Source organism: Anomaloglossus baeobatrachus, chromosome 8 (genome assembly GCF_048569485.1).
Source record: "Anomaloglossus baeobatrachus isolate aAnoBae1 chromosome 8, aAnoBae1.hap1, whole genome shotgun sequence".
In the NCBI taxonomy this organism is placed as follows: domain Eukaryota; kingdom Metazoa; phylum Chordata; class Amphibia; order Anura; family Aromobatidae; genus Anomaloglossus; species Anomaloglossus baeobatrachus.
The window spans coordinates 246,298,117-246,308,976 of NC_134360.1; the positions used below are offsets into that span (position 1 = coordinate 246,298,117).

General features: G+C 52.7%; 1 protein-coding gene across 1 annotated transcript in view; it reads left to right on the forward strand.

Annotated features, from left to right (window-relative positions):
• The window catches only part of EIF2B3 (eukaryotic translation initiation factor 2B subunit gamma), a 45,369-nt gene extending 39,104 nt beyond the window's left edge, over positions 1-6,265 (forward strand). The window contains exon 12 of the mRNA XM_075321189.1: positions 6,142-6,265. Coding sequence (XP_075177304.1) covers positions 6,142-6,194 — 53 coding nt within the window. The 3' untranslated portion in view covers positions 6,195-6,265. The remainder of the gene's footprint in view (positions 1-6,141) is intronic.
• Positions 6,266-10,860: the final 4,595 nt, after the last annotated feature.

Here is a 10,860-nt window from a genome sequence, read left to right on the forward strand (position 1 = left end):
ACTGCCGTTCGTGTGAAACCTGTCAGAGAGTGGGGAAGGCGGGGCCACGCCCCAAAGCCCCACTAGTATCTCTGCCAATCATCGATGAGCCTTTCAGGAGGGTGGCTGTGGATCTGGTCGGCCCGCTGGCCATCCCCAGCAGCTCCGGGAAACGCTTCCTACTGACGGTAGTGGACTATGCCACCCGGTACCCAGAAGCAGTGGCCTTGTCGTCCATTCGGGCTGACAAGGTGGCCACCGCATTGCTGGAGATTTTCTCCCGAGTGGGTTTTCCCCAGGAAATGCTCACTGACCGGGGGACCCAATTCATGTCCCAGCTGATGGAGGCCCTCTGTAAGCAAGTCCAGGTGCGACATCTGGTGGCCAGCCCGTACCATCCACAGACTAATGGCCTGTGCGAGCGGTTCAATGGCACCTTAAAGCAGATGCTTAAGATGTTGGTCGACTCCCATGGGCGTGACTGGGAGCGGTATCTCCCACACCTGTTATTTGCTTACCGGGAGGTTCCACAGGCCTCAACAGGATTCTCACCGTTAGAGCTCCTGTACGGGCGACGTGTGCGGGGCCCCCTGGCTCTGGTGAAAGAGGCTTGGGAAGGGGATTTGGCCACCCCTGGAGTGTCGGTTATCGAGTATGTCATGCGCTTCCGGGACAAAATGCAGGCCTTGACGCAACTGGTACACGACAATATGGCTCAAGCCCAGGCCGATCAGAAGCGTTGGTACGACCAGAACGCTTGTGAGAGGACCTACCAAGTGGGTCAAAAGGTGTGGGTACTGGTCCCCGTACCACAGGACAAGCTTCAGGCAGCCTGGGAAGGCCCATACCTCGTGTACCAGCAGCTCAACCCTGTAACGTACCTGGTCACCCTGGACCCTGCCCGTGGAAGGCGGAAGCCCTTCCATGTGAACATGATGAAGGCACATCATGAGCGGGAGGCATGTGCGCTCCCCGTGTGCAACCTGCCCGAGGAGGGAGAAGCGGAAACCCTCTTGGATATGCTAGCCCAGGTTAGGGCAGGCGGATCCATTGAGGATGTGGAGGTTGGCCACCAGCTCTTGGAAGACCAACGGTCCCAGCTGTGGGCCACCCTCCTCCCCTTCCGGGGGTTGTTTACCAACCAGCCCGGAAGGACTGACTTGGCTGTCCATCACGTGGACACTGGGGATCATCCCCCGATCCGGCGTTCAGCATATCGGGTCTCCCTGGAGGTGCAGCAACACATGCGCCAGGAGATTGACGAGATGCTGAAGCTGGGGGTGATCCAGGCATCCAACAGCGCTTGGGCCTCGCCTGTAGTCCTCGTCCCTAAGAAGGACCGAACCACTCGGTTCTGCGTGGACTACAGGGGGCTCAATGCGGTCACGGTCGCCGATGCGTACCCAATGCCACGCATCGATGACCTGCTCGATCAGTTGGCCGGGGCTCAGTACCTGACCATCATGGATCTGAGCCGGGGATATTGGCAGATCCCCCTGACTCGCAAGGCCAGGGAACGCTCTGCCTTTATTACCCCATTTGGACTGTACGAGTCCACGGTGATGCCATTCGGGATGAGGAATGCCCCTGCCACTTTCCAGCGGATGGTCAACACCCTGCTCAAGGGACTTGAAGGGTACGCGGCCGCGTACCTGGATGACATTGCCGTCTTCAGTCCCACCTGGGAGGACCACCTAGAGCATCTAGCACAGGTGCTCAGGCGGATCCACCGGGCAGGTTTGACCATCAAGCCGGGAAAGTGTCAGCTGGCCATGAGCGAGGTCCAGTACCTCGGTCACCGGGTAGGTGGGAGAACACTGAAGCCCGAGCCTGAGAAAGTGGAAGCCATCGCATCCTGGCCCACCCCCAGGACCAAGAAGCAGGTGATGTCCTTCTTGGGGACCGCTGGGTACTATAGGAGGTTTGTTCCATGCTATAGTAGCCTGGCAAAGCCCTTGACGGACCTCACCAAGAAGAAGCTGCCCTCTGCAGTCGATTGGACAATGGACTGCGAGACAGCCTTCCGGGCCCTAAAGGACGCCCTGTCCAGCCCGCCCGTGCTACAGGCAGCCGACTTCACGCGGCCGTTTGTAGTACAGACCGACGCCAGTGACTTCGGCCTCGGTGCGGTGCTCAGCCAGGTGGACTCTGCGAGCCAAGAGCACCCAGTCTTGTACCTGAGCAGGAAGCTGTTACCAAGGGAAGTTGCCTATTCCACGATGGAGAAGGAGTGCCTGGCCATAGTGTGGGCCCTGCAGCGTCTGCAACCCTATCTATACGGGCGCCACTTCATCGTGGAGACGGACCACAATCCCCTCAGCTGGTTGCACACCGTCTCTGGGACGAATGGGCGATTGTTGCGATGGAGCCTTGCGCTCCAGCAATACAACTTCACCATTCGCCACAAAAGGGGCCGTGACCACGGTAACGCAGACGGGCTGTCCCGACAAGGAGAGGTCGCGGACGGGCGCACGGGGGAACACCGGAGTGTGCTGCCCCCTAGCGCCCTCAAAAGGGGGGAGGTGTGAGGCAAATCCCGGGATATGAAGATGAATTATGACTCCAGTCATAATCCCTCATCACTCCCTGGCAGTGCCCCCTCCCTTCTTGTTCTCAGTGTTCCACTTACACCTCCATGGCCATGTCCTGTGATATGGAAATTAGGTGGCTTGGGGACAATGGACACAGGATGACTCCCTGCCGTGACCCTGTAGTGGGGGCTGCTAGCTAGTTAGCAAGGCTATGGAAATAGCCAGACAGAACGACTCCAGTAAAAAATGGTTCATATCTCGCAAGCCATATTTCCGATAAATATGGCAACCATAAAAATGGTGTCTCCGCATGCGGACGATGCCGGCACACCCTTTTTATGGGAGCAGGACATTGGGAAATGCCCCAGGCGTGATATCAGCCAATGGGGAACTGGCAGACAGGTCATGAGTCCCCTCGTTCTGTAGCTAAATTCATAACTGTCACAATGAGAGCATTGGCGTCCGCCTACGACGCTCCCAGGCAAAGTTATGGCCCATATTCCATGTTGTGGATTGTCCATAACTCAAGCCAGGGGTGGAGCAGTGCTCCCTCTGAGGTCACGAAGGTAGGAGGGGACCTGGATTTGCCCAGGTTGATAACCCTACTTCGGCCATTTTCCAGTGTTCTTTTCGCTGGGGGCACGTGTAGGAAACATCTGTGGGAAGGATCCTAGAAACCTGGGTACAGCGCCCCCCTGTGGCCAGACGCAACAAGGTAACTGCTGGAACTGTGTATGCCTGTTTGTAACCCATGCTTTGATTGTAACTGTACTCTGACATAACTGTATATTCTGTAGATTCCCTATTGTATATATTGTAGTTCTAGTGTGCTTTAGGCTGATTAAATTATATAATTAATCTTGGGCTGTTCTGTTATCTCGATCTTGAATCCCACGTCTGTGTGTTCGGCTAATAGTTACCGTGAAGCGGTTGGTGGCAGCGAGTTTGTGCCAATGATTATTGTGGGGAGGCCAGTGAGATTCGGGGAGATTTTATATATTCCGCCCGCGGAGGTCGGGGGAATATATACCCTACTCTCACCGGGGACCCTTCAATAATCGGCATAAGTAGTATAGCGGCCTCCTTGCTTATTGTCGGGCAATTCCATAATTGGCCTGACTATAAGAGGGGCGCTAGAGAGCGCGTCACGTGCTCTGTCTGTCGGTCGGGAGGTATAAAGGAGGGGTGACCCCACTTGTTACCCCCCGATTGTGACGTACTGGGGTACAGCGCGGGGGGATTTCTGAGTGACCCCCCCCGGTGGTTTGTGACATATGCAAATAATGAAAAAATGGGACAAAAAAAAGTTCAAAACCTCTCGGTTTATTTAGCATTCATTGTCCGAGGAGCCGTTCATCAACCTAACACCAGGCCACATGTTGCACGTGATACTGTGAGCAGCTTGCAGCCTTAAACGTGCTCCTGGCTGCAGCGTCTCCAGACTTGTCTCCCATCGAGCATACCTGGCTCAGCAATTACAGGAGCTGCCAGCAGAGGATCTTGATTTTATCAAGTGTATTCCCTCCTCTGATGTCCATCCAAGCCTCATTGATGGCAGCCAAGTGTGTGTGTGTGTATGTGTGTTTGTAATATATATAGATATAGATATTATAGATATAGATAGATATCTATTATAGATAGATAGATATTATATAATATATATATATATATATATATATATAATTAATAATAAAAATATATATATATATCTGCCATGCACATAACTAAAAAGGTGCTGGATTGCTGGAAGTACCAAAAATATGGAGGCTCATGCATGGACATGCAGTATGTACTTTTTATGGCCGCATGTACCTTATGTCGAATGTATGGGCCCACCTCTACCCGTATCTGGGTCCACACAGCTGCCACCAGAGTAGTCAGTCCAGGACTATGAGGCCATTTTTGTCACATGCCAGATTTCGGGAGCAACGTTATTCTGCATAAAACGTCCCATTTCATTGACACTGATCTACAATCGCCTGGTCTTTAGAGGGTTAAGCGCTCCTGCTGATATGACAGGATTTGCATTGATCATTCGGATATTCTGCGCACATAATAATGCCCATCGTCCCCATAATAGCTGCTCTATGTGGGGCGTGTGTTGTGCCATTGAAGCCTCCTGAAGGTGGGGGGTAGTATAGACTGGGATTTGTCTTCTGTGGGTGGTCTCGGCACAGTGGGAACTAAGTGTCAGTACAGAATATAAGCAGATAAAATACACGGCTTCCGATTCCACCTCCCAGAGACCGGCACGAGTGCCCCACAAATGTAAGCGAAGCCTCTGCCATTGTACAGCGCGGTGTAAATACTCACACGGCTATTGTAAGCATCTGCAGGGTTGTGTCAACCAAAGTCATAGCTGATCTGGAGACCACCTCTAAGGCCAGACTCAACAGTCTCTGCGGGGGTCCCGCTCCTCTGCAGGTGTATGAGACGCGTGACTGGGGCCTGCGCTGCCCCATCATTTACCGATCCCAGTAACATACATAATGGGGGGTCTCCATGGCCCTGTATATCTCTGCTAAGGGTAAGAATTGTGTATCGGCCTCAGCATGGACATTGTAGAAACAATTAGTAACTGCTGGGACCCTTATAAATGGCGATGATTGGGAATGCTTTACCCAGGAGTCTTGGTAGGGGGCACTATAATAACTTTTTTTTTTTTTAAAGGGGTTGTCCAGCTTTGAGGTACACGTCTGCAGTCATTCTATGTGACTGCAGACTTGTGACTCTTCACAGCACGCAGTTTTATACCGGTGCTGGGAGCGGGTGGTCATGTGACCGCAAGTATGCGAGTTTCTATACTCCCGGCCACATTCCAACTAGACTGTATCACTTGCATTGAGTGAGGCAGTGCATGTCTAGTCGGCATGTGACTGCATGTCTGCAAATCCTATACTCCCTGCACGTGCACAGCGCGCTGTAATCATTCACAAGTCTGCAATCACATAGACCAGGCAACCCCTTTTTAATAAAGGGTAAAGGCTGCAAGACCCTAATTCAAGGTCAAAATGGGTGTCTATGGGCTCCAATCAGATGTCTTGGATCCACTCCTTGTTCCTTAGCCAGAACCCCCCGGCCTTTCTTCTAAGGCCTCTTTCGTGTGTGTGTGTGTGTGTGTGTGTGTGTGCTGCTTCCGTGTCTATGCATGAGCATAATGAGTGGGACCCAGAAGCAAGTGACAGCAGCGCCAGAGACATCAGCGGCGGAGACAGGTGAGTATAGACAAGCATTTTATTTCAGACATGTGGTCTTCTGCGGTACATGTCACACAGATCACATTTCACCCGTGGTGCCAGAGAAAAACTGACATGTCGCCATGTGGAGCACACGGACACACATATGCTCCACACGGTATGTGTGAGAACACACAGGTGTGCGCAGACCCATTTGATTTTAATGGGTCCACTTGTGTCCATGTCTCCGGTACGTGTGAAGGAGGCCTTATTTATAGGCCTGGAGTGACGTCATTTGTTGCGGTGGAACGCACAAACGTCTAATCTGAATAGGCACCTGTGGTGCAGTCAGAATGGAGGAGGTTCGGAGGCTGCTGGACCTCACCACTCTATTTGTGATATGTAAGATCTGTCATATCCCTGCATAATCTGCTTCACTAATTTTATCTCTGCAGAAAAACGCGTCAATGAAATCATTGTTGGGAACGAGCAACTAATGGAGATCTAGTGCCCACCCCCGGAGAAGCTGCCACTTACCCCCCCACCCCTGCAACTTATTTATATGACAATAAAGGATTTGGAGGTTTATCTATGAGCTGTGTTTTATTGGGGGGACGCTGCCTGCTTCCTTTTATTTGCACGGTCTGGGAGTCCCCTATGCACTTTATATATGAATTATTCTCAGTAGAATCCATTGCTGCTGTCCGGTATACATCTATAATGTGACCACCTGTAGAGAATCAAAGAGAACGCATTATCTGCTCCAGTGTTATATTGCAGAAGTGTGCGCACACTGTATGACTCCCATCTAACCTCAGTATGGTACCGCGCCAGTCATCCTCCCCTTCCCCGTTGTAAGGCCCTGTGCGCACTAGGCGTTTTTACCCGCGGTTTTGCTGCAGAAATTTCTTTAGAAATGTTTGTAATCTTTCTGCAGACATTTCCCAGCAAAACCTATGGCAAAAAAAATATAGCTGTGCGCACTGCGTTGTTTTCTCAAGAACATTCTTTCTGCATAATTTGTTGAGAAGATTTCTTGAGAAAATATGCATGTCACTTTTTTTCTGCAGGTACCCCCGGTATTTCACTCCATTCACTGTAATGTAATCGTGAAATACCGGGGGTAGCAAATGATGTGCGGTATAGCCGCGGTTTACCTGCGGTAATGTTCATCGCTGCCTGCGGTTTTGCGGGGAGTGATGTCATTATGACAGGAAGAGGAAGCGGAGGAGAGTAAACGCACACATCACACTCACTGGATACCACACGGAAGCGCTTCCGTGCGACCTCCAGGTGCCCGTGCAGTCTGTGTCCAGATCCAGTCCCGCGGCTGCCTGCACTGCAGTGTCGGTGTCTGGCCGCCCAGCAGAATCGGCAGCTTCTCACGCTGCAGTGCTGGCAGCCGCGGGGATGACGAGCGCTGACTTCAGGAGGTGAGATGAGATCATTACCTGCTGTGACGATCTCCTGCTCTCCTGACGTCAGCGCTGTCACTGCCTTCTATGCCCGTCTCGCGGGCGGCCCGAAACTGTCACTAGTGGTGACGTCACGGGCTCTCGCACTACTGCTGAGCATGCGGCGGGCATAGAAGGCAGTGACAGCGCTGACGGCAGTGCAGGAGATCGTCACAGCAGGTAATGATCTCTGCTAACCTCCTGATGGCAGCGCTAATCATCCCCTGCAGTGACCTGAGCTAACATCAATAGGTCAGCCCAGGTCACTGCATTACTCTCCCAGCCAATGGGGAACATTCTGTTTTTCATTGCCTGTGGCAGTGACTGGTTTGGATCATCGTGGGACCCCCCCCCCTTATTGGATTACGCCGGACGTGGAATTGATTGTTCTTTTCAATAAATTGGTGAAAGAGGGAATATTTTGGGCAGTGTTTTTTCAAATAAAACTTTTTTTTTTTTTTTATTTCTTACTGACTGGGTTGGTGATGTCAGGTATCTGATGCACGCCTGACATCACTAACCCCAGGGCCTGATGCCAGGTGACATTACACATCTGGTATCAACCCCATATCTTACCCCGTTTGCCTCCGCACCAGGGCAACGGGATGAGTTGGGGTGAAGCACCAGGATTGGCACGTCTAATGGATGCACCACTTCTGGCGCGGCTGTGGCCTGCAATTTTTAGGCTGGGGAGTGTCCAATAACAGCGGACCTCCCTAGTCTGAGAATACCAGACCACAGCTGTCCGCTTTACCTTGGCTGGTGATCCAATTTGGGGGGGGCCCTCATGTTTTTTGTTTTAAATTATTTATTTAATGTAAAATAACAGCGTGGGGTGCCCTCTGTTTTGGATTACCAGCCAAGGTAAAGCTGCCAGCTGTGGCCTGCTGTAGCCATCTGCTTTACCCTAGCTGGCTACAAAAGATATGGGGGACCTCGCGTCGTTTTCTTCAGCGCTCTATTGGGAGACCCAGACGATTGGGTGTATAGCACTGCCTCCGGAGGCCACACAAAGCAATTACACTAAAAAGTGTAAGGCCCCTCCCCTTCTGGCTATACACCCCCAGTGGGATCACTGGCTCACCAGTTTTCTGCTTTGTGCGAAGGAGGTCAGACATCCACGCATAGCTCCACTGTTTAGTCAGCAGTAGCTGCTGGCTATATCGGATGGAAGAAAAGAGGGCCCATATACGGCCCCCAGCATGCTCCCTTCTCACCCGCGGTGGTGCTTGTAAGGTTGAGGTACCTATTGCTGGTACAGAGGCTGGAGCCCACATGCTGTTTTCCTTCCACATCCCCTTAGGGCTCTGTGGAAGTGGGATCTTGCCGGCCTCCAAGCCCTGAGGCCGGGCTCCATCCACAGACCCAGAGAACCTGCTGGATTTGGAGCGGGAGTGCCGTTCAGGGACAAGGCCCTGCAACTTTCAGGTACTCTGTGTCCCCGGCAGGCACGGACACTCTCAAGGCTTGTTGAGCGTTATAGTGCGCCGGGGACAGTAGCGCTGTGCGCTGGGGTTAGGTCACTGCAGCTTTGCTGAGTGACGTTACATGTTGGGAACTACTGCGCCGACCGCTACTGGAGCGGCGGCGCAGCTGCGACTTGTGGTGCGCCGGGGACTTTGCGCCGACCGCGCTTTTACGGCGGCGGCGCTTCTAACTTTAGCCCCCGGCTTCTGCGGCCTAGCGCCGCTTCGTTCCCGCCCCCACCCTGTCAATCAGGGTAGGGGAGAGACGCTGCTCAATTGGCAGCGCCGAGGGCTGGAGCTTTATTTACATGCTCCAGCCCTCTCACTAGGCACAGTGGGAAGCAGGCTTCCCGCTCTTCGTCTGTATACGCCCAGGGCCCGCCCCCCCTCTCCACAAGGACGCCGGCAGCCATTACACATGCGGTCTGGCTGGGGAAAGGCAGCAGGCTCTGGGAGACCCAGACTAAAGGGATTTCGGCGACCACACACCCGCTCCTAAGCGGGCGGTAAGCTGCACTTTAGTGCTGGCCCCACTTGTGCCTCAGTGTTATATTAGTGTACTTTTTTCTTAGTACCATATATATATATATAGTTGCACTGTAAGGTCGCTTCTTGGCTGGACACCCTGTACTGCTCTGAGGAGGCAGCAACATGTCATCCGCAAAACGCAAGGGTGCCAAGGCACAGGCTGTGTACACTGTTTGTACTGCATGTGGGGCTGATCTACCGGCAGGCTCCAAAGACTCACATTGTGTGCAATGTTCAGTCCCAGTGGCACTTCGTCAGCCAGAGCCTAATGTGGTGGTAGCCCAGGCAGAGACGCCTGTGAACCCTGCCCCGGTGACGGGGACAGACTTTGCAGTTTTTGCTGATAAAATGTCTGTGACTATGTCAAAAATCCTGGAGACCTTGCAGTCCAGGCCAGTTACTCAGACCATGGACACTGCTGTGTCTATGCTCTCCGGTCCCCCTCAGTTGGAACTAATCCGTACTTCAAGGGGGTCTCAAGCATCACAGGCTGAAGTCTCTGACTCAGATGACAGTCCCAGGCAGCCTAAGCGAGCTCGCTGGGAAAGACCCTCCACGTCCTCACACTGCTCAGGGTCTCAGCGAGAAGAGTCTCTCTGTGATGAGACTGAGGACGGTGATCAGGATTCTAATCCTGAGGCTCCTTTCAATCTGGATGCCCCTGATGGTGACGCCATGGTTAATGACCTTATATCGGCAATTAATAGACTGTTGGATATTTCTCCCCCAGCCCCTTCTGCAGAGGAGGCAGCGGCACAGCAGGAGAAGTTCCATTTCCTTTATCCCAAGCGTAAATTAAGTGCTTTTTTGGACCACTCTGACTTCAGAGAATCGATCCAGAAACACGACGCTCATCCAGACAAGCGTTTCTCTAAACGTTCTAAGGATACCCGTTACCCTTTTCCCTCTGAGGTGGCCAAACGCTGGACCCAGTGTCCAAAGGTGGATCCCCCAATTTCCAAGCTTGCGGCTAGATCCATAGTCGCAGTAGAGGATGGCGCTTCACTTAAAGATGCCAACGACAGACAGATGGACCTTTGGTTGAAATCTGTCTATGAAGCTATCGGCGCGTCGTTTGCTCCAGCATTCGCGGCCGTGTGGGCACTCCAAGCTATTTCAGCTGGTTTAGCACAGGTGGATGCTATCATACATCCAGCAGTGCCGCAGGTGGCGTCCCTAACTTCGCAAATGTCTGCGTTTGCGACCTATGCTATCAATGCTGTCCTAGAATCTACGAGCCGTACCGCTATGGCGTCCGCCAATTCTGTGGTTTTGCGCAGAGCCTTGTGGTTAAAGGACTGGAAAGCAGATGCTGGTTCCAAAAAATGCTTAACCAGCTTGCCATTATCTAGAGACAGACTGTTTGGTGAGCCATTGGCTGAAATCATAAAACAGTCCAAGGGTAAGGACTCTTCCTTACCACAGCCCAGAGCAAGTAAACCTCAACAGAAAAAGTGGCAGTCGAGGTTTCGGTCCTTTCGAGGCTCGGGCAAGGCCCAATTCTCCTCGTCCAAAAGGACTCAGAAAGAACAAGGGAGCTCAGATTCCTGGCGGGCTCACTCACGCCCCAGGAAAGCAAATGGAGGAACCGCTTCCAAAGCGGCTACCTCATGACTTTCGGCCTCCTCCCTCCGCATCCTCGGTCGGTGGCAGGCTCTCCCGCTTTTGCGACATTTGGCTGTCACAGGTCAAGGACCGGTGGGTAACAGACATTTTGTCTCGCGGG